We start from the raw sequence: 23,650 nt of genomic DNA, 5'->3' as shown, positions 1-23,650 counted from the left end.
TAACACTCCCCCGAGCCCCGCACCGGGACAGTGCGACAGGGTAACACTCCCCCGAGCCCCGCACCGGGACAGTGCGACAGGGTAACACTCCCCCCAGCCCCGCACCGGGACAGTGCGACAGGGTAACACTCCCCCCAGCCCCGCACCGGGACAGTGCGACAGGGTAACACTCCCCCCAGCCCCGCACCGGGACAGTGCGACAGGGTAACACTCCCCCCAGCCCCGCACCGGGACAGTGCGACAGGGTAACACTCCCCCCAGCCCCGCACCGGGACAGTGCGACAGGGTAACACTCCCCCCAGCCCCGCACCGGGACAGTGCGACAGGGTAACACTCCCCCCAGCCCCGCACCGGGACAGTGCGACAGGGTAACACTCCCCCCAGCCCCGCACCGGGACAGTGCGACAGGGTAACACTCCCCCCAGCCCCGCACCGGGACAGTGCGACAGGGTAACACTCCCCCCAGCCCTGCACCGGGACAGTGCGACAGAGTAACACTCCCCCCAGCCCCGCACCGGGACAGTGCGACAGAGTAACACTCCCCCCAGCCCCGCACCGGGACAGTGCGACAGAGTAACACTCCCCCCAGCCCCGCACCGGGACAGTGCGACAGGGTAACACTCCCCACAGCCCCGCACTGGGATAGTGAGACAGTGTAACACTCCCCCCCAGCCCCGCACTGGGACAGTGCGACAGTGTAACACTCCCCCACAGCCACACACCGGGACAGTGCGACAGTGTAACACTCCCCCCAACCCCGCACCGGGACAGTGCGACAGTGTAACACTCCCCCACAGCCCCGCACTGGGACAGTGCGACAGTGTAACACTCCCCCCAGACCCGCACCGGGACAGTGCGACAGTGTAACACTCCCCCCAGACCCGCACCGGGACAGTGCGACAGTGTAACACTCCCCCCAGACCCGCACCGGGACAGCGCGACAGTATAACACTCCCCCCAGACCCGCACCGGGACAGTGCGACAGTGTATCACTCCCCCGCACCGGGGCAGTGCGACAGGGTAACACTCCCCCCAGCCCCGCACCGGGACAGTGCGACAGTGTATCACTCCCCCGCACTGGAACAGTGCGACAGTGTATCACTCCCCCACAGCCCCGCACTGGAACAGTGCGACAGTGTATCACTCCCCCACAGCCCCGCACCGGGACAGTGCGACAGTGTAACACTCCCCCACAGCCCCGCACCGGGACAGCGCGACAGTATAACACTCCCCCACAGCCCCGCACCGGGACAGCGCGACAGTATAACACTCCCCCCGCACCAAGGAAGGAGGGAAGTGAACGGGCTCCCCCAGACCCCTGGAGCTCAGTGTCCAATGGAGCCACCAGTAAAGCAGCACCATCCTCCACCCCCCCCCCCCCCCCCCCCTCACCCGAGCCAGGGGATCAGTACCTGTCTCATCCTGTCTGCGTCGGTATCATCTGATGTTGCGTCGTTGCTCGTGGGAGTGGATTTGACCCTGGGGGAGAAACAGGCAGGAAACATCAAACCATCAAACTGAGGGTCGCCTTAACACTGGAGGGGCATTGGGCGGGGGCAGGTGGATCAGTGCAAGAGGGTACGGGAGGGGTGGACAAAACAGCTCACTGACTGAGTACACCCACTTAACACGAGGCAGGAGGGAGGAGGAGGAGACAGGGAGAGGGGAATGGGTCAGGATGGCAGGGACTGCCGTGTATCCTGGGCCTGGTCTGAGGTGGGGATGGGGGTGACAGATGGAAAACAGGAAATAGTCAGTCAGTCAGTCTCCTGCCACTCCCAGAGGGTCAAGGAGAGACCTAGGGGCTGCTGGGGGTGCAGACAGCGATGAGAGTCAAGGGCTGAAGGACGAAGAACAATTAGAGAGGGGGGAGGAGTGAAAGGAAGAAGATATTCCCGTAGCAACTTCCACAATCGAGAGGCATCCCACAGAATTTACAACCAATAAGGCGATAGGTTTGGAACACAGTCACTGCCGTCGCGTCAGAAGCACAGTAGCCATTTTGAGCACAGCAAGCTCCCATGTACAATAAAGGGAATAAGCAGCACATTTGTTGGTTTGACAAATAAACAGGAGAGAAAACTTCCCTTTGCCAGCTTGGAATGGTTTTCAACAGGTTCCACATGTGGACCATAGAGGGTGGGCAATACCTCAACTGGAATACTGACCCTCCGACAGCGCGGCGCTCCCTCGGCGCTGACCCTCCGACAGCGCGGCGCTCCCTCGGCGCTGACCCTCCGACAGCGCGGCGCTCCCTCGGCGCTGACCCTCCGACAGCGCGGCGCTCCCTCGGCGCTGACCCTCCGACAGCGCGGCGCTCCCTCGGCGCTGACCCTCCGACAGCGCGGCGCTCCCTCGGCGCTGACCCTCCGACAGCGCGGCGCTCCCTCGGCGCTGACCCTCCGACAGCGCGGCGCTCCCTCGGCGCTGACCCTCCGACAGCGCGGCGCTCCCTCGGCGCTGACCCTCCGACAGCGCGGCGCTCCCTCGGCGCTGACCCTCCGACAGCGCGGCGCTCCCTCGGCGCTGACCCTCCGACAGCGCGGCGCTCCCTCGGCGCTGACCCTCCGACAGCGCGGCGCTCCCTCGGCGCTGACCCTCCGACAGCGCGGCGCTCCCTCGGCGCTGACCCTCCGACAGCGCGGCGCTCCCTCGGCGCTGACCCTCCGACAGCGCGGCGCTCCCTCGGCGCTGACCCTCCGACAGCGCGGCGCTCCCTCGGCGCTGACCCTCCGACAGCGCGGCGCTCCCTCGGCGCTGACCCTCCGACAGCGCGGCGCTCCCTCGGCGCTGACCCTCCGACAGCGCGGCGCTCCCTCGGCGCTGACCCTCCGACAGCGCGGCGCTCCCTCGGCGCTGACCCTCCGACAGCGCGGCGCTCCCTCGGCGCTGACCCTCCGACAGCGCGGCGCTCCCTCGGCGCTGACCCTCCGACAGCGCGGCGCTCCCTCGGCGCTGACCCTCCGACAGCGCGGCGCTCCCTCGGCGCTGACCCTCCGACAGCGCGGCGCTCCCTCGGCGCTGACCCTCCGACAGCGCGGCGCTCCCTCGGCGCTGACCCTCCGACAGCGCGGCGCTCCCTCGGCGCTGACCCTCCGACAGCGCGGCGCTCCCTCGGCGCTGACCCTCCGACAGCGCGGCGCTCCCTCGGCGCTGACCCTCCGACAGCGCGGCGCTCCCTCGGCGCTGACCCTCCGACAGCGCGGCGCTCCCTCGGCGCTGACCCTCCGACAGCGCGGCGCTCCCTCGGCGCTGACCCTCCGACAGCGCGGCGCTCCCTCGGCGCTGACCCTCCGACAGCGCGGCGCTCCCTCGGCGCTGACCCTCCGACAGCGCGGCGCTCCCTCGGCGCTGACCCTCCGACAGCGCGGCGCTCCCTCGGCGCTGACCCTCCGACAGTGGGAGTGCTCACTGCTGAGCGTGCGCAGGTGGCTCAATGAAGACAGACAGACGTTACATCACTTCCAACCCTGTCTTTGCCCCAGCACAGAGACCAGAAGCTAAAAGCTGTTTGTGCAGAAGCTTTTTAGCACTGAATGCTGAAATAATCGCGAGTTAAATCCTGAGGGAGAGGTACCAGAGCTGGCCAGGGACAGGGGCATGGCTGGGGGGTGCAAGGTGACCAAGGAGGGTGGGTGGCTCCCATCTGACTGAGCAACATTGGGTTGCTGCTGCCTGACAGCGCCTCTTCATGGTCCTGGAGGACGGTGAACCCCTCCCGCTGTCACCATCAGCAAATTGGTGCGTTGGGTTGATGGAGAGACAGCCAATCGCCCAACAGGACACAGTCTGAGAGAGTCAACCCTTGGAGTGGTCGTGAACCTGGAAACAATGGCCAAGGGCTAGAGCTATGGCCCACTGCAACACCTCCCCCCACCACCCAACTTGGAGACTGCAGGATGTGGGAGCTCGCCATTGACGCCCACCAGCATCCCACACAAACCCTCATCACCAGAATCACCTGAAGGTCTCCCACCAGACCCCAAAACAAAACATTGCAAACTTCTCCACCTCACCCCCGGCTGAGATAAAATGGGAGCCATGGGGCCTCTGGTCACAAATTGGATGGTTGGGGGGGTGGGGGACAGAATGGACAACCAGGCAAATGGACAGTTGGCCACATAGTGGACGACTGCAGTGCTGACCCCTCCCTCAAATCTTTAACCCTCAGTTGCAACAGCGCCAGCAAAGTGCCGACAGACAACGATTTGAACGTCAGGTACCTAGGCTGAGTGCCAGCGTGTGAACTGCTTGAGGAGTCTGTCGTCTTCAGCATGGAGTTACCTCTGCAGAGCGAGAGAGAGGTCAAATCGAGGAAGCAACATGGGAGAGATAGAGAAAAAAAAAACACCCACAAAATTCACCGAGAAACAGAGGCAGACGCCAGAGGCCTTGCCTGGATTCTGAACGTTGACCACACCCAACGGCCAAACCGGCTGTGGATCCACCGACGCAGAGTACCCAGCCCAGTCACATGCTCAAAACTGACCAATGGGGCTTCACTGACAATCAACCAATCACAGCCTCAGCTCCATTTCAGATTCCAGTTTCTCCAAACTGCATTGCCACCTTTTCAAATAGAAATCAACCACATAACCTCCAACCCTCTACACTCTTCATCCTTGCTCCCCTTCGGGTGGCATGATGGCTCAGTGGTTAGTAGATACTGCGCTTATGTCATACAGTCGGCAAAGAGAGACCCTTCGGCCCAGCCAGTTCATGCTGACCATAATCTCAAACCAAACTAGCCCCACCTGCCTGCTCCTGGCCCATAACCCTCCAAACCTTTCCTATTCATGTCCTTATCCAAATGTCTTTTAAATGTTATAATTGCACTCAAATTCACCACTTTCTCAGAGTTCATTCCACACACTAACCATCACAATTTGTCTCTCTTGTCTTTAAATCTCCTAGTCTTACCCCCTTGTCTTGAAATTCCCCAGCTTCAGGGAAAGACAACTACCATCAACTCTATCGATACCTCTCATTATTTTATAAACTTCTATCAGGTCGCCCCTCAACCTCCTACCCTCCAGTGAAAAAGATTCCAGCATTTCTTTCCAACTCAAACCTTCCATACCCCGCAACATCCTGTCGTGAGTTCAGTTGAGTTTCTGGTCAACGGTAACCCCTCAGCATGTTGATAGTGAGGGATTCAGTGACGGTAAACTCCGTTGAATGTCAAGGGGCAATGGTTACATTGTCTTATTAGTGAAGAAGTTAAAAATCTCTCAACACCAGGTTTAGTCCGACAGGTTTATTTGGAAGCACTAGTTTTCGGAGCGCTGCTCCTTCATCAGGTGGTTGTGAAGCGACGCTCCGAAAGCTAGTGCTTCCACAATAAAACTGTCGGACTATAACCTGGTGTTGAGAGATTTTTAACTTTGTCCACCCCAGTCCAACATGGGCACCTCCACATTATTGGTGATGGTCATAGCTTTGCATTTGTGTGGCATGAATATTACTTGCTGCTCGTCACCCCAATCCTGAGTATTGTCCTGATCTGGGTGAAGGGACTGCATCCAGAAAACTACAACAAAACATAAACCAAGTTGATATCTTACCAGGTGGGGCTGTGCAGGCCATGCTCTGGGTGGGAATGGATGTGGTAATGGGCCCCGGGAGGATGATGTGGACAACCACACACTACCAAGCCTGTGATCTATGCTTCCTCCTAATATCATCGTCAACTGACAGGAACAGGCCATTCTACCCCTTTGAGTCTGCCCCCCACCATTCAACACAATCATCCAACTCAGTCCCTTGTTCCCTCAATACCCTTTGAATCCCTTGGTCTGCAAGAACTGTAACCAATTCCTTCTCGGAAACGTTCAAACGTTTTGGCCTCAAATGCTTTCAGCGAGACAGAATTCCACAGAGGACAGCTCTCTGGGGGACAAAATGGCCGCACTTCACAACCAGCTGAAGGTGACCTTTCACCCCCCTCCTCCCACCTGACCCAAATGTGACACTCACCTGGAGACTGACGAACTGGGCTTTTCCCAAGGTCTCTTCACCGATTCTGAAAACAAACGAGGGGAAAATCAGAACACCCTTTCACCTGGGAGCTGCTTTATCCAATGAGAATCAAGTCAAGGTGCACAGTTTCCACGGAAACCGGGCAACACTCACCTTTAAGAGAGACGTGACACCAAAGTGTCTCATCTTGCTCCACCCCCTCAGGATACACAGGCAAGAATGCCAAATTTCAAAGCAATTTACACCGTGGCGAAAAGGGTGATGATTGGTCGACTGTTACCAACAAGGAACAAGGGTACACCACTCTGCCCTTCCAGCCTGGTAACCCATTCAGCAAGATTATGGCTGATCGGATTTTAACCTCAGCTCCACATTTCCGGACATCCTCCCACCGATAATCTTTCACTCCCTCGGTCATCAAGAATTGATCTCCCTCAGTCTTCAACATAATTGAAGATTCTGCACTCGCTGCTTTTGGAGGAGGAGAATTCCAAAGAGTCTCATAATCCTCAGAAATAAAATATTTTCTCATCTGTTTCCAATGGGAGCCCCCTTATTATTAAGCAGTGACGCCTCGTTCCAGACATGAAACTGGAAAAGCACAGCTGCCAAGGAGCTGGAGAGTCAACCTTTCGGTCAGATGCTGCCTGAACTGCTGTGTTCTTCCATCTATCGGCTCCGGCCTCCAGCATCTGCAGCCCTTCCTGTCTCCCAGTCCTACATTCTCCCTCAAGAGGAAACCCCTTTCCACATCCAACTGGCCAAGTCCCCCCACAGGATCTTAGGTGTAACATTTTCACACAGAGGGTGGTACATGTATGGAATGAGCTGCCAGAGGAAGTGGTGGAGGCTGGTACAATTACAGCATTTAAAAGGCATCTGGATGGGTTTATGAATAGGAAGGGTTTGGAGGGATATGGGCCAAGTGCTGGCAAACGGGACTAGATTGGGTTGGGATATCTGGTCGACATGGACAGGTTGGTCGGAAGAGTCTGTTTCCGTACTGCATGACTCTATATTTCAATTCCGTCACCTCTGACTCCTAAACTCCAGAGCATTCTGGGGACCCGGGTTCGAATCCTGCCATGGCAGATGGTGGTTAGATTAGATTAGATTCCCTACAGCATGGAAACAGGCCCTTCGGCCCAACAAGTCCACACCAATCCTCCGAAGAGCAACCCACCCAGACCCATTCCCCTAACTAATGCACCTAACACTACGGGGCAATTTAGCACGGCCAACCCACCCTGACCTGCACATCTTTGGACTGTGGGAGGAAACCGGAGGAAACCCACGCAGACACGGGGAGAATGTGCAAACTCCACACAGACAATTAGCACTGCTGCTTCATATTAGCAGGGACCTGGTTTCGATTCTAGCCTCGGGCGACTGTCTGTGTGGAGTTTGCACGTTCTCCCCGTGTCTGCGTGGGTTTCCTCCGGGTGCTCCGGCTTCCTCCCACAATCCAAAGATGTGCAGGTTAGGGTGGATTGGCCATGCTAAATTGCCCCATAGTGCCCAGGGATGTGCTGGTCAGGTGCATTAGTCAGGGGAAATAGGGTAGGGGGGAATGGGTTACTCTGTGGAGGGTCGGTGTGGACTTGTTGGGCCTTTTGGCCTGTTTCCACACTGTAGGAATTCTGATCCATTGACAATTGTCAGGAAACCCATCTGGGTCACTAATATCCCTCAGGGAATGAAACTGCCATCCTTACCTGGTCTGGGCCTACACGTAACTCCAGACCACAGCAATGTGGTTGACTCTTAACTGTCCTCTGGGCAACTAGGGATGGGCAATAAATGCTGACCTAGCTAGTGACGCCTTCATCCTGTGAATGAATAAAAATCAACCCAGGTTCAGCCTTTCCTCAGGAAGCAATCCACTCATGCCAGAGATTGGAAGGTAGGTAAATCCTCAGAGATGCTTCCAGTACACAGTCATCCATTCCCTCATCAATGCCCTAGGACGGCACAGTGTGGCGAGAGCAAGAGCAAGAGCGCGAGAGAGAGCGCGAGACCGAGAGAGCGCGAGAAAGCCCTGAAGAAAAGCAGTTCCCCCAAATATATTCCACTCCAATGCAACTCTCGGGTTTCGGCTTACACCCAGCCCCACCTCCCTCACTGGCTTACCATTGGTAAGCCCCCCCCCCCCCACCGACAAAACAACTGGGCCAGGACTGATGGAGGTGACTCACAAACACAGAGGCCATTCAGCCCATCCAATGCCATGACTCATCCACCAGGAACAACACCCAGGAGATAATCCACAGTGTGTAAACAGGCCATTTGGCCCAACAAGTCCACACTGACCCTCAGAACAGTATCCCACCCACACCCATTCCCCTATTATCCTGCATTTACCCCTGACTAATGCACCTAACCCACACATGCCTGGACACTACGGGGCAATTTGGCCAACCAGACTCACTCTTATAACCTCTTATTTCCCAGAGCTAATCCACTTCGCCTGAACATCCCTGGACACTATGGGGCAATTGAGCACGGCCAATCTGCCCTATCCTGCACACCTTTGGACTGAGAGAGGAAACCCACGCAGATACGGGGAGAATGTCAGTGTGGAGTATGCAGAATCATCAGAGGCTGGAATCGAACCTGGGACCCTGGGGCTGTGAGGCTGCAGTGCTAACCACTGAGCCACCACACCATCCACTGCCAGGATAGGCAGGACGGTGAAGAAAACACCGAAGAATTTTTGATTTGATTCCATTGTTTTAGATTAATCATACAGCACGCATAGAGACCCTTCAGTCCACCCAGTCCATGCTGAACACAGTCCCCAAACTAAACCAGTTCCACCTATCTGCTCCTGGCCCATTTCCCTCCAATCCTTTCCTATCCACATACTTATCCCAATGCCTTTTAAACCCTGTAACGGTACCCACACCCACCACTTCCTCTGGAAGTTCATTCCACACACTGAAAATATTGCTCATGTCCTTCCGAAATCTCTTTCAAAAATATGCTCCCCCCAAGTCTTCAATACCCCCACCCTAGGGAAAAGACACCTGCCATTCACCTTATCGATTCCCCTCATGATTTTATAAACCTCTATAAAAGGTCACCCCTCAGCCTCCCACGCTCCAGTGAAAAGTGCTCCAGCCTATCCAGCCTCTTCTTATAACTCAAACCTCCCCCCCCATTCCTAGCAACCTCCTGGTAGATCGTTTCTGAATCCTCTCCAGTTTAATAATATCCTTCCTACAGCAGGACGACCAGAACTGGGCACAGTGCTCCAGCAGAGGTCTCACCAAAGTCCTGTCCAACTGCAACATGACATCCCAACTCCTACACTCAAAAGATCTGAGCCGTGAAGGCAGGTGCGCTAAATGCCTTTTTAACCACCCTGTGATGCAACTTCAAAAGAATTATATAACCAGAACCCCTAGGTCCCTCCGTTTTACAACACCCCCCAAGGTCCTGGTTAGGGTGGGGAAGCATTGAAAATGGTGGCAGTGGAATAAAGATTGGAGCCGTTGGGACCTCAACATAAGACTGTCCAACAAACAAAAGGAAATCTGGAAAAATTGCTGCTGGATGGTCCATATTGTGGATGAAGTAGAGGAGCCAAGTCAGGAAACTTGGGTCTTTGCTGTTCCTCAAATCAGCACTTGGGGGTGCCCAAGAGCAGCTGAGACAATGTTTCTCTGAAACTGCATCCAACATGTGACAGTGTGGAATAGAATAGAATCCCTACAGTGTGGAAACAGGCCCTTCGGCCCAACAAGTCCACACCGACCCTCCGAACAGTATCCCACCCAGACCCATTCCCCTACTGTATTACTTTATGTTTCCCCTGAATGATACACCTAACCTACACATATAGCTGGACAATGTCAGGTTATTTCCCGTCGCCAATCCACCCTAACCTGCACGTCCCTGGGCACTAAGGGACAATTTAGTATGGCCAATCCACCCTAACCTGTACATCTTTGGACTGTTTGAGGAAACCGGAGCACCCGGAGAAAATCCACGCAGACACGGGGAGAATGTGCAAACTTCACACAGACAGTTGCCAGAGGCTGGAATTGAACCCAGGTATGGAGTACAGGAGTTGGGAGGTCATGTTGCGGCTGTACAGGACATTGTTGGAATATTGTATACAATTCTGGTCTCCTTCCTATCGGAAAGATGTGAAACTGGAAAGGGTTCAGAAAAAATTTACAAGGATGTTGCCAGGGTTGGAGGATTTGAGCTACAGGGAGAGGCTGAATAGGCTGGGGCTGTTTTCCCTGGAGCGTTGGAGGCTGAGGGGTGACCTTATAGAGGTTTATAAAATCATGAGGGACATGGATAGGGTAAATAGACAAAGTATTTTCCCTGAGGTGGGGGAGTCCAGAACTAGAGGGCATAGATTTAGGGTGAGAGGGAGAGAGAAAAGATTTAAAACAGACCTAAGGGGCAACTTTTTCACACAAAGGATGGTGTGTGTATGGAATGAGCTGCCAGAGGAAGTGGTGGAGGCTGGTACAATTACAACATTTAAAAGGCATCTGGATGGGTATGTGAATAGGAAGGGTTTGGAGGGATATGGGCCAGGTGCTGGCAGGTGGGACTAGATCGGATTGGGATATCTGGTCGGCATGGACGGGCTGGATTGAAGGGTCTGTTTCCGTGCGATACATCTCTACGACCTCCTGAGTGAAAACATTTTCCCTCATGTCCGTCTGAAATGTTCGGCTTCGCATCCAGAGACTGTGCCTCTCTCTCTTCCCCTCTCTCCCTGCCACCCCAACCCTCCCCTCTCTGCATGCTGACCCTATCAGAGTCATCCTCAGACCTGTCTCTTCATTGTTCCACACTCTGGAGGGAATTGGCTAAGATTACTCAGCGTCTTCCTCAAAAAGGACAAATCCCTCATCCCGGGAAACAGTTCACAAACAAAGATGGGAGGGTAGGTGCAGACTCAATGGGCCGAACAGCCTCTTCCTGCACTGCAGGGGGTTCTATAATTATGGAAATCAGAAACAACAGCAGAAACTGCTCAGAAAACCTCAGCAGTTCTGGCAGCATCTGCGGAGACAGAGAGAGGGAAACAAAGTTAACGTTTCTGAATACTCACTCGACCCGAAAGACCAACTCTGCTTTCTCTCCACGGACCTGCCGAGTTTTCCCAGCAATCTCTTTTTTTTTTTGTTAACAATGGTCTTTCGCTGTGGCTTCTCCAGTCAAATAAGATCGGGCCCCCTTCAGCACCACCCATCAGTGCGAAACGCCCCCCCCACCCCCCCCTCCCAGACGGTCAGCACCCACCTAACCTGGGACAAGGGAAAACGCAAGGAAGCAGAGTGTCTGAAAGTGGAGAATTGAAGCATACCGCTGCTGTGCACCGTCGTCACTTTGGTGACTGTGTTGGTGTCTTCCTGGAGAGAAAACACATTAAACAACGGGGTTAAACAGAGAGATATTCAATACAGAGCAGACTGCTCAGCCCCACCCAATCCCCTCACACCTCCCCCAACTCATATGAGGCCATCAGTTCTCACACACACACACACACACGATGCCAATTAACTTCCTTCAGGCCCATAGTTCCCTCCAGATTTCACTTCGCCCATGGATGCCCCATTCATTCAGCCCTTACCATCCCAACAGCCCCCTCCCTCCAAACCAGGCCATAACAAGCTTCACATCATATCACCTCCCTCCCTCCCTCCCACTGGGGCTCACTCAGCAATCCCACAATTCCTGGTCAAGCGCCATGACGATCTCAAAATCCCTCGGTTTGCCTCCAAATCACTACCCCCTCCTGATCTCAGCCTACGTCGCCCAGAGGTCGCCAATTCTGCTCGCCCCCCACCTTCCCCCCCCCCCCCCCCAACCCACCGAAACACACAAACCCCACCCTGCACCACCCCCCAACCCCGTCACTTACGCTTGGCTCATCGTCTTTCTTCGCTGGAGGCTTCTCGGACACTTTCCGTCTGCAGCGAAAGGGGGAGACTGGGGTTAACGCGGAGAGGTAGAGTGGCTTTGGTTAGCAACATGCCACTACCCCACCCCCTTCCCTCCACTGGCACACACACCCCTGTATCCAACCTACTCTCCCCTTCCCTCCCTCACTCCCCCAATGGGCGAGTCCACCCTCCAGGTCACTGGTCCAACATGAAGGCGAGGAAAGTGGATGCAAGTTACCCCCTGCGTTCTTCACACAGCACCATGTGGTCACTGGATTCCCACTGGGCCACAGGCTCTCCCCATACACTCCACCCCACTAGGCCGCATTCCCCTCCCCCACTGGGCCACAGGCTCTCCCATCCTCCACCCCACCAGGCCGCATTCCCCTCCCCCCTCTAGGCCACAGGCTCTCCCAATCCCCCCCTGCCCCACTAGGCCACATTCCCCTTCCCCCTCCACAACTCGGCCACAGCCTCTTACATCCCCCACCCCACATGGCCACCTCCCCAGGCAACAGGCTCTGTCGGCTGTGGTGGGATTTGAACCCAGATCCCCGGAATGTTACCTGGGTCTCTGGATTAACCCCTCGCCCTAACGTAGGGACAGGCAATAAGCAGCTCTGCACCTCGACAAAAACGAACTGCCGCAGGCAGTAGAATTCCTGACAGGAAATCGCAAGGCCCCACCCTGTCGATCAGCCCAGAGACTCACCTTCGTGCCAACATGGCGCTCATCTCCTCCATCAGCCCTCCTCCTCCACCTCCACCTCCTCCTCCTCCTCCTCCCCCCCCTCCCCCGCCACTATTCTTGCTGCTGTCACTCCGGGGGCTGGAGCTCCCACTCGCGCGGGCGTTGTCCTCAGCCTGGGAGGGGAGGTGGGGGGGGGGGGGGTGGGGTGTGTGGGGGGTGGGGTGGTGCGAGAGAGACATACACAGCCGAGACGTTAGAATTCACCAAACGGGGAATCATCTCAGAGAGACTGAGCGCTCTTTCCTGCTGCCCAAGACCCATTGCCCCAGTCACCCCTGACAGACCCTGCACAGCAAGATCCCAGATATAGGTGCTCCCCTCACCACAGGTGAGGGGGCGGGAACACTGCCCACTGTTCAGACCCCAAATCCTCCCCAAGGCCAACAGCCCTGGATTTACTGGGGAGGGGGTGGGGCCCTGACCTTGTCACTGTTTGTGGGAGCTTGCTGTGCACTTATCCTTCAACAGCGACTGTATCTTCTGTTTTTTAGAAAGCGATAAAGCATTAAAAGACTTGTGAACAAAACACAAAATAGCATCAGTAGGCCATTTGGCCCCTTGACAGGGCTCCGCCATTCAGTATGACCATGGCTGATCATTGTCAAATCTTTGCCCTAAAAAAGATCACAAAAAAGGAAAGTTTCTCACTTGCAGTTTTTTCCCCTAAGAAAATGCGAAACTAACTTCAAGACTTTGCATCAATAGTGAAGAAATTAATTTTTGATTACTTGGATGAGAAGAACTATTGGGCCAGTTAACGTGGTAACCCTTAACCTGGAAGCAGTGCCCACAAAGAGGAAGTTCCTGTTCCCACTCTTTCCCCATACCCCTTGATCCCTTGATCCCTTTATCCCTCAGAACTGTATCTAACTCCTTGGAAATATTCAATGTTTTGGCCTCAACCACTTTGTGGCAGAGAATTCCACAGGCTCCTCCACTCTCTGGGTGGAGACGTTTCTCCCCATCTCAGTCCTTCCCATATCCTTCGACCGTGACCCTCCCTCCCCGGTTCTGGACTCCTCTGGTCACTGGGAACATCCTTCCTCCTGCCTTTACACGGTCGTAGAGTCACAGAGATGTACAGCACAGAAACAGACATCCAACTCGTCCATGCCGACCAGGTATCCCAAACTAATCTAGTCCCATTTGCCAGCACCCGGCCCATATCCCTCCAAACCCTTCCTATTCATATACCCATCCAGATGTCTTTTAAATGTTGTAATTGTACCAGCCTCCACCACTTCCTCTGGCAGCTCATTCCATACACGTACCACCTTGCGTGTGAAAACGTTGCCCCTTAGGTCTCTTTTATATCTTTCCCCTCTCACCTTAAACTAGTCCTGTTCAAATTTTATTGGGATCTATACATTTCCAGTGAATGTATCTCCCCTCAGATGCCACGCCAGCCACCCTAGGAATTAGTCAGAGAGTCTGGTGTATCGAACTGGCCGATTTCCTCCAGTTACACTGTTTCAGCTCCCATTGAATCATATGGCACAGGGCAGGCCATTCTGCCCATCAAGTCTGCCTAGTCCAGTTAGAATTTTATAGGTTTCCACTAAATCCCAAACCCTCACCAAACGCATCCCCCCCAACGACCTCAAATCAACTCAAACCCAAGTACAAAGAGTCTGAACTGATCAAAGTCAACATCCAGAGGGGGGGGGGGTTCGGCAACAGCGCACTGTGGATTATTTAACGGCAGAGAGTGCCACGCTAAAGCTCCCCCGCTGGCAGCGAATGCACACCCCCTCCCCCACCGTCCCCATCACACACCACCCCCCTTGCCCCACCTGTCCCCACACCCCTACCGTCTCTCCCCAACCTCCTGTCTCACCCCATTCGCCCTACCCCTGCTCCACACCCCCATCACCCGTCCCCATCACTCACCCGTGCCACCTTCTTCAGCTTGGCTGCCTGCAGGGCCTCAGCGAGACCGCCTCCGGAACCACCCCCCAACTGGCCAGAAGGGGGCGGTAGCGGTGGAGCAGGGGGAGGCCCACTCCCCGACAGCGGAGGCGGGGGTCCGGGAGGCGGCGGTGGCCCCGGGGGAGGTGGGGGTCCAGGTGGGGGTCCAGGCGGGGCAGGGGGCCCCCCGGGTGGGGGTGGAGGCCCAGGCGCTAGGAAACGAAGAGCAGGTGTTGGTTACGACGTCCGCTGACCCTCCACTCCCCCCTCCCTCCCCGCGACAGGGTGGGGGGGGGGGGTCTGTTTGGCCCACCCAGCCGATGTTGGCCCCTTCCTTTCCCAAAGGGGCTGTGCTGGCTGTGGAGCCGACAGCAGGGAGCACACACAGCACACGAGCAACTACTGCGCCTGAGGGGCTCCTCCATCTCAGCAGGAGCCCAGCTCCTCGTTCAAGGCGCAGAGAGGGTACATCTACCCTCACTCCCTCCCCCACAGTCAGAGCCCCACTCGGTACACTGTGTAAAAGGCATAGGATTCACAAAACTAGTCAGGGAGGGAGGAGGAGGGCGGCGAGAGGGAAGGGGGGAAGAGGGAAGGGGGGGGAAGAGGGAAGGGGGGGGAAAGAGGGAAGGGGGGGAAAGAGGGAAGGGGGGGAAAGAGGGAAGGGGGGGAAAGAGGGAAGGGGGGGAAAGAGGGAAGGGGGGGAAAGAGGGAAGGGGGGGAAAGAGGGAAGGGGGGGAAGAGGGAAGGGGGGGAAGAGGGAAGGGGGGGAAGAGGGAAGGGGGGGAAGAGGGAAGGGGGGGAAGAGGGAAGGGGGGGGAAGAGGGAAGGGGGGGAAGAGGGAAGGGGGGGAAGAGGGAAGGGGGGGAAAGAGGGAAGGGGGGGAAAGAGGGAAGGGGGGGAAAGAGGGAAGGGGGGAAAAGAGGGAAGGGGGGAAAAGAGGGAAGGGGGAAAAGAGGGAAGGGGGAAAGAGGGAAGGGGGAAAGAGGGAAGGGGGAAAGAGGGAAGGGGGAAAGAGGGAAGGGGGAAAGAGGGAAGGGGGAAAGAGGGAAGGGGGAAGGGGGAAGGGGGAAGAGGGAAGGGGGAAGGGGGAAGGGGGAAGAGGGAAGAGGGAAGAGGGAAGAGGGAAGAGGGAAGAGGGAAGAGGGAAGAGGGAAGAGGGAAGGGGGAAGGGGGAAGGGGGAAGGGGGAAGAGGGAAGGAGGAAAAGGGGAGGGGGAAGAGAGGAAGGGGAGGTGGGAGAAAAGAGGGAGGGAGGGAGGGGTGGAGGGAGCACAACTTTGCGAGTCTGGCAACAGTGCCATGGTGGTGAACATTTGCGAAGCACTGCATCTGACGGCACTACATAAATGCAAGTTGTTCAGGGGCGTGAGCCAGGTCAGTCTGACGCTGGGTGTCTGACAGGAAGCAGGGAATTACATCCACTCTCAGGGATTTACAATTTAAAAGAAAAAGGAAATTGCTCTCCTGAACAGTCAGACGCTGGGAGATACACAACTCGCCAACGGGAGCCCCTCCCAAGTGGGGGCTCAGCTTAGACCAGGAGCTTTAACCGACGCTCTCACACTTTAACCCCCCCGCGCAATGCCCCTCAACCCCCACCCTGTCCTCCTCCTCCTGAGGAGAGGTTTTGTCATCTGCCTTCAGGAAACAGGATAACCAAAGAGGACAATCAGGCCATTCGGCCCATCGACTCTGCTCTGTCGTTCAATGCAATCACCGCTGATCCCCCACCGAGGCCTCTCATTCCCGCACACTTCCCAGTATCCGCCTGAGATTTCCCAGTGGGCAAGTGCTGCGTATGGGGGCCCTGTCCCCCAAAACAACCCCTCCACCTCCCTCCAGCCCGCGGGCGACTGGAGCCCCACCGTGAGGCAACAGTGCCTCCTGGCTGCACCGTACCTGCACTGCGCCTCTCCTGCTGTTCGCGTTCCTGCTCCAGTCGCTGCTGCTCCAACCTCTGCTGCTCCAGCTGCTGCCTGTACGTTCACGGGATAACACGACAGAGACGTTGGAAAGGCCAGAAACCCTGAGCTACCCACTCTCCCACCGAACCTCCCCACTCACCATACCGAGGTCAGAATGGGGGACCCAATGGTGAAACCCATCTGTCCCCCTATTACCCAGTGTCAGGGCAATTAGGTTAGCCTCCTGTGTATCACAATACGAGTCTCTGTAGGGATTCTATGATTCCAACAGCAGACGGATGGAAAGATGGTGCAGGGTGAGTCATGAATTTATAGAATTCATTGCCAGAGAAGGTTGGAGGCCAGGTCACTGAGTTTATTTAATACGGAGATAGATGGGGTCTTGAGTATCGAGGGGGTCAAGGGTTGTAGGGAGGAAGCAGGAGAATGGGATAGAGAAACTTATCAGCCATGATTGAATGGTGCAGCAGGCTTGATGGGCTGAATGGCCTAATTTCCGTCTTGTAGATGCTGCAGACAGAATCGAGGTGTAAAAACTCACTTTACAAATTTCAGAGACTAGAAGTCAAACTGGTGTTTTTAAAAATCACTCTCAGGATCTAGGCGAACATTTATTGCCTGTGTCTGATTGCCCCTTCAGATGGTGGTGGTGAGCTGTTGGTTAAACGATGAGGAGCAGAAATTAGGCCATTCAGCCCATTGAGTCACTCTGTCATGCAATCATAGAACATAGAACAGTACAGCACAGAACAGGTCCTTCAGCCCACGATGTTGTGCCGAACATTGATCCTCATGTATGCACCCTCAAATGTCCGTGACCATATGCATGTCCAGTTGTCTCTTAAATATCCCCAATGACCTTGCTTCCACAACTGCTGCTGGCAACGCATTCCATGCTCTCAACTCTGTGTGTAAAGAACCCGCCTCTGACATCCCCTCTATACTTTCCTCCAACCAGCTTAAAACTATGACCCCTCGTGTTAGCCATTTCTGCCCTGGGAAATAGTTTCTAGCTATTGACTCTATCTATGCCTCTCATTATCTTGTACACCTCAATTAGGTCCCCTCTCCTCCTCCTCTTCTCCAATGAAAAAAGTCCGAGCTCAGTCAACCTCTCTTCATAAGATAAGCCCTCCAGTCCAGGCAGCATCCTGGTAAACCTCCTCTGAACCCTCTCCAAAGCATCCACATCTTTTCTATAATAGGGCGACCAGAACTGGACGCAGTATTCCAAGTGCGGTCTAACCAAAGTTTTATAGAGCTGAAACAAGATCTCATGACTCAAACTCAATCCCCCTGTTAATGAAAGCCAAAACACCATATGCTTTCTTAACAACCCTGTCCACTTGGGTGGCCATTTTAAGGGATCTATGTACCTGAACACCAAGATCCCTCTGTTCCTCCACACTGCCAAGAATCCTATCCTTAATCCTGTACTCAGCTTTCAAATTCGACCTTCCAAAATGCATCACCTCGCATTTATCCAGGTTGAACTCCATCTGCCACCTCTCAGCCCATCTCTGCATCCTGTCAATGTCCCGCTGCAGCCTACAACAGCCCTCTATACTGTCAATGACACCTCCAACCTTTGTGTCATCTGCAAACTTGCTGACCCGTCCTTCAATCCCCTCATCCAAGTCATTAATAAAAATTACAAACAGTGGAGACCCAAGGACAGAGCCCTGTGGAACACCACTCGCCACAGACTTCCAGGCAAAATATTTTCCTTCTACTACCACTCGCTGTCTTCTGTTGGCCAGCCAATTCTGTATCCAGACAGCTAAGTTCCCCTGTATCCCATTCCTCCTGACTTTCTGAATGAGCCTACCATGGGGAACCTTATCAAGTGCCTTGCTGAAGTCCATATACACCACATCCACAGCTCGACCCTCATCAACGTTTCTAGTCACATCCTCAAAGAACTCAATAAGGTTTGTGAGGCATGACCTGCCCCTCTCAAAGCCGTGTTGACTGCATTTAATCAAGCCATGCTCTTCCAGATGGTCATAAATCCTATCCCTCCGAATCCTTCCTAACACCTTAAAGACGACAGACGTGAGACTTACTGGTCTGTAATTGCCGGGGATTTCCCTATTTCCCTTCTTGAAGGGAGGAATTACATTTGCTTCTCTCAAGTCCTCAGGTACGCAAGGTGGCGAAGCAATTGCATTTCTCGTTTCCCAAAGCAGCCGAGGACAAATCTGGTCCGGGCCTGGCGACTTGTCAATCTTAATGTTTGATAAAATTTTCAGCACATCAGCTTCCTCTACCTCTATCCATTCCAGCATGCACACCTGCTCTTCAAAGGTTTCATTCACTACAAAGTTCGTTTCTTTCGTAAAGACAGAAGCAAAAAAACTCATTTAGGGCTTCCCCTACCTCCTCAGACTCCACACACAAATTGACTGATACGTTTCTCAACCCCACTCTCCCACTTTCTCCCCATGACTCTTGATACCCAAGAACCTGTCTCTGTCTTAAATACACTCAATGACCTGACCTCTACACAGCCTTCCGTGGCAATGGGTTCCATAGATTCCCCACTCTCTGGCTGGAGACGTTTGACCCACAATGCTATTCGTGGCGGAATTCCAGCATTTTGGCCTACTGAGGGAACAGTGATGTATTTCCAAGTCAGGGTGGTGAGTGGAGGGGAACTTGCAGGGGGTGGTGTTCCCAAGTGTCCGCTGCCTTTGTCCTTCTACATGGAAGTGGCCGTGGGTTTGGAAGGTGCTGCCAGAGGACCTTTGGTGAATCTCTGCAGTGCATCTTGTAGACTATTCCCTTAGATTAGATGGTCTACAGTGTGGAAACAGGCCCTTCGGCCCAACAAGTCTACACCAAAGCGCTGAAGAGCAACCCACCCAGACCCATTCCCCTGAATGATACACCTTACACTACGGGCAATTTAGCCTGGCCAATCCACCCTGACCTGCACACCTTTGGATTGTGGGAGGAAACCGGAGCAAACCCACGCAGACACGGGGAGAATGTGCAAACTCCACACAGACAGTTGCCCGAGGTCGGAACTGAACCCAGGTCCCTGGCGCTGTGAGGCAGCAGAGCTAACCACTGAGCCACCGGCAAAATCCTGGAATACTCTCCCTCAGGGCATTGTGGGTCTACCTACAGTAGATGGACTGCAGTGGCTCCAGAAGGCAGCTCCCCCCCCAAGGGGGCAATTAGGGACACAGCATGGTGCAGCATAGAACATAGAAAAGTACAGCACAAAACAGCCCCTTTGGCCCACGATGTTGTAATGTAAAATATAGTAACTTAACCTACGCGCCCCTCAACTCACTGCTATCCATCTGCATGTCCAGCAGTCGCTTAAATGTCCCGAATGACTCTGCTTCCACCACCACAGCTGGCAACGCATTCCATACATTCACAGCTCTCTGCGTAAAGAACCTACCTCTGACATCTCCTCTATAACCTTCCTCCTAATATCTTCAAACTATGACTTCTCGTACCAGTCAATCCTGCCCTGGGGAAAAGTCTCTGGCTATTGACTATCTATTCCTTTCATTATCTTGTACACCTCGATCAGGTCTCCTCTCTTCCTCCTTCTCTTCAGAGAGAAAAGTCCGAGCTTCTAGAGAGTGTTTAAAGGAACAGACACAGTGAACACAACTCAGGGCTCTCAGGAGGTTCTGTTAACTCTTTCTTCCCCCTCACGGACCGTGATCATAAAGCCAAGTATGATTGCCAAGTTTCAGACTCAGTTCCAGAGACAGAAGAAATGTTACCACACCCCCTGCTGCAAGGGACTTTGCTTTCAGGAGCACCGGGGCATTCAGATAATTGGAACGCAGAGTGAGAGGTCGGGATCTAACCAGATTAGATGCCACGCAGCCATTCAGCACTGACAGTGCACTCTCCAGAAGATTAGATTGCAGGGTCTGAAATCCGGATTAATCCCGAAATTTTAATAAAAGGGGAGAGTGAACGAGAGGGAGCAAGTGAGAGAAAGGAAGACATTGCTGGAATTGCCATCCGGTGTGGTGTAGATCCTTCCCCACCAGGCCTTGCCCCAGAGCCTTTCCTGGTGGCCTGTCCCCACCAGGCTCCCCCACCCCCCTCCCCCGCCCCCCGTCCCCGAGCTCAGGGCCTGCCCCACCAGGCCTTTCCCCAGAGCCTTTCCCGGTGGCCTGTCCCCACCAGGCTCCCCCACCCCCCGAGCTCAGGGCCTGCCCCACCAGGCCTTGCCCTAGAGCCTTTCCCGGTGGCCTGTCCCCACCAGGCTCCCCCCCCCCCCCCCCCAGCCCGGGGCCTTGGGATTTCTTAGAAATCGGCTCCAAATCAGCCTCACCTCCTCTGCTGTTCCAACTCCTCCGCACTTGGTCCATTGTTCACCGGCCGTGGGGCAGCAGTTCCTGTACAGGAGAGAAGGCAGGGTCACACAAACCAAACAGAGATTTTGAGAACAGGACACTCGATCTGAAATGTTAACTCTAATTTCTCTCCACAGGTGCTGCTAGACCTGCTGAGCTTTTCCAGCAATTTCTGTTTTTACTTACAGCATTCGCATTTTTTCCCGATTTTAATTAGCATTTTCTGCATTGTGTTCTATGGACTTGTATAAGGTGGGACTTATCTGGATAGCATGCAAAACAATACACGGGACAATAATAAATCAAATTCAATTAAATTAAACGAGGGGGATGACGCAGGGTTCATCTCTCAACTTCCTCAGTTCCCTCCAAACTCTCCTCACGCTGTCTTCTGCGAGGTGAATGATGATGGTCTTTTCCCCAGGGTAGGGGAGACCAAAACTACAGAACATAGCTTTAAAAGATGAGAGGGGAAAGATTTTAAAAAGGGAGCCAAGTGGCAACTTTTTCAGGCAGGGCCTGGTTTGTGTGTAGAATGAGCTGCAAGAGGTGGTGGTAGACGCAGGTACAGTTACATTTAAAAGGCATCTGAATAGGGAGGGTTTAAAAGGGATATGGGCCAAGTGCTGACAAATGGGACTAGATTAATTTAGGATACCTCGTTGGCATGGACAAGTTGGGCTGAAGGGCCTGTTTCTGTGCTGTATGACTCCATAGTGCAACACAATGTTTGATCACTTCAACTTCTCAAGGGCATGGGGCTCAAGACATAGGAGCAGATGTAGGCCATTCAGCCCATCAAGTGTACTCTGGCATTCAATAAGTTCGTGGCTGATAGGTTAACCCTCATTGCCACCTTGCTTTCTTCCTCTTCCCCACAACCCTCGGTTCCCTTCCCCATTAAATGTCTCCCTCAGCCTTGGATATCCCGATGTCCCGGCCTCGACAGCCCTCTGCGGTAAAGAACTCCACAGACTGACTCCCCTCGGACTGAAGATATTCCTAACCCGTCTCTGTCTTCATCGGGCAAAGATGTTAGATATCGATCTTAGGGCTCAAGGCGAGAAAGTGGGAATAGGGGACTGAGTTGGATGATCATAATGACTGGTGGAGCAGGCTCGAAGGGCCGAATGGCCTACTCCTGCTTCTAGTTTCTACATTCCTAATGATCCTGTTCTGAGATAGTGCCCCTGTGATCCTAGAGTCTCCCACACAATTCTCCGTTTCAATAAGGTCGCCTGAAGAAGGGCTTATGCCCGAAACGTCGATTCTCCTGTTCCCTGGATGCTGCCTGACCTGCTGCACTTTTCCAGCAACACATTTCCAGCGCCTCTCATTCTCCTAAACCCCAATGAGGACAGGCCCGACCTACTCCCCTCTCCTCCCAAGACGCTCCTTCCATCCCCGGGATCAGCCGAGTGAACCTTCTCTGGACCGCCTCCGATGCTGGGATATCTTCCCTTCGATAAAGGGCCCCAAGACCTTTCACCGTATTCTGGCTGTGGTCTGACTTAGGCCCCTGATAGTCTTTTTATCCCCCACAAGCTCCCTGCTTTTGTAGAACCCACAGAAACTGGGAGCAAGGGAAGGCGGCCATTTGGCCCTTCGGGCCTGCTGCCCCTTTCAAGTGGATTGTGGGCTGACCATCCAACTCAGTGCCCAGTTTCCCTTCGATCCTTTTACACCTGGAGAACTAGATCCAGCTTGTTTTTGAAAACATTAAGCGCATTGGCCTCACCTGCCTTCTGTGCCAGGGAGTTCCACAGGCTCCTCACTCCCATCCTGCGCTCCATTCCCTTTGAAATAAAGGCCAACACTCCACTTGCCTTTCCTCCCGACCGTCTCTATCTGCTCGCCCCCCCCCCCCCCGCCACACTACAGCCTCCCACCGGGAGGGCTCCATCACCAGCGAAGTAACGTTACACCTACCCACACTTGCCGTGCCTTCGAGCACCTCCAGGGCGTGATGCATCCCATTGGCGAATAGCATGGCGTCCTCCTTGCTCCCGAAGTTCAGGCCCCAGACCTGGCGCATGTCCCTCCACTGATGGAAGCTAGCGGTGGCCTGGTTATACTTCAGGCCCTTGACAATGGGGCAGTTTATCACAACCTGGCAGTCAACAAGGAAGCAGGTTAGCCGATAGTGGGGTGGTGAGGCTGTGGGGGTGAGTTTAGTTAGAAGGGGTGTGTGTCACTTATGTGTTCCCAAACGTAGGTCGCAGGGTTCATCACCACCACCCACCCTAACACCTGATGTACAACTCAAAGAACCTTACTCCACAGAGACCTCTTCCCAAAACCGCTCTGGACACCTGAGGGAGAAAACGAGGCGAGGAAAGAAAACGAGGCGAGGGGAGAAAACGAGGCGAGGGGAGAAAACGAGGCGAGGGGAGAAAACGAGGCGAGGGGAGAAAACGAGGCGAGGGGAGAAAACGAGGCGAGGGGAGAAAACGAGGCGAGGGGAGAAAACGAGGCGAGGGGAGAAAACGAGGCGAGGGGAGAAAACGAGGCGAGGGGAGAAAACGAGGCGAGGGGAGAAAACGAGGCGAGGGGAGAAAACGAGGCGAGGGGAGAAAACGAGGCGAGGGGAGAAAACGAGGCGAGGGGAGAAAACGAGGCGAGGGGAGAAAACGAGGCGAGGGGAGAAAACGAGGCGAGGAGAGAAAACGAGGCGAGGGGAGAAAACGAGGCGAGGGGAGAAAACGAGGCGAGGGGAGAAAACGAGGCGAGGGGAGAAAACGAGGCGAGGGGAGAAAACGAGGCGAGGGGAGAAAACGAGGCGAGGGGAGAAAACGAGGCGAGGGGAGAAAACGAGGCGAGGGGAGAAAACGAGGCG

At 54.7% G+C, this 23,650-nt stretch overlaps 1 protein-coding gene across 2 annotated transcripts in view; it reads right to left on the bottom strand.

Annotated features, from left to right (window-relative positions):
• The window catches only part of vaspb (vasodilator stimulated phosphoprotein b), a 73,629-nt gene that overhangs the window by 5,761 nt on the left and 44,218 nt on the right, over positions 1-23,650 (bottom strand). The window contains exons 3-12 of one of the 2 annotated variants that reach the window (XM_087983986.1): positions 22,744-22,924; positions 20,793-20,856; positions 16,455-16,531; positions 14,536-14,765; positions 12,607-12,758; positions 11,873-11,921; positions 11,315-11,360; positions 5,977-6,022; positions 4,224-4,286; positions 1,413-1,479 (exon numbers count right to left, since the gene is read on the bottom strand). In XM_087983986.1, the coding sequence (XP_087840112.1) occupies positions 1,413-1,479; positions 4,224-4,286; positions 5,977-6,022; positions 11,315-11,360; positions 11,873-11,921; positions 12,607-12,758; positions 14,536-14,765; positions 16,455-16,531; positions 20,793-20,856; positions 22,744-22,924 (975 nt within the window). The remainder of the gene's footprint in view (positions 1-1,412; positions 1,480-4,223; positions 4,287-5,976; positions 6,023-11,314; positions 11,361-11,872; positions 11,922-12,606; positions 12,759-14,535; positions 14,766-16,454; positions 16,532-20,792; positions 20,857-22,743; positions 22,925-23,650) is intronic. The other variant, XM_087983987.1, reaches the window with a different exon arrangement.

Source organism: Chiloscyllium plagiosum, unplaced genomic scaffold (assembly GCF_037043375.1).
Source record: "Chiloscyllium plagiosum isolate Xiang-an unplaced genomic scaffold, Cpla_swu_hap1 HiC_scaffold_47, whole genome shotgun sequence".
In the NCBI taxonomy this organism is placed as follows: domain Eukaryota; kingdom Metazoa; phylum Chordata; class Chondrichthyes; order Orectolobiformes; family Hemiscylliidae; genus Chiloscyllium; species Chiloscyllium plagiosum.
This window is presented reverse-complemented; position numbering and strand designations above follow the sequence as displayed.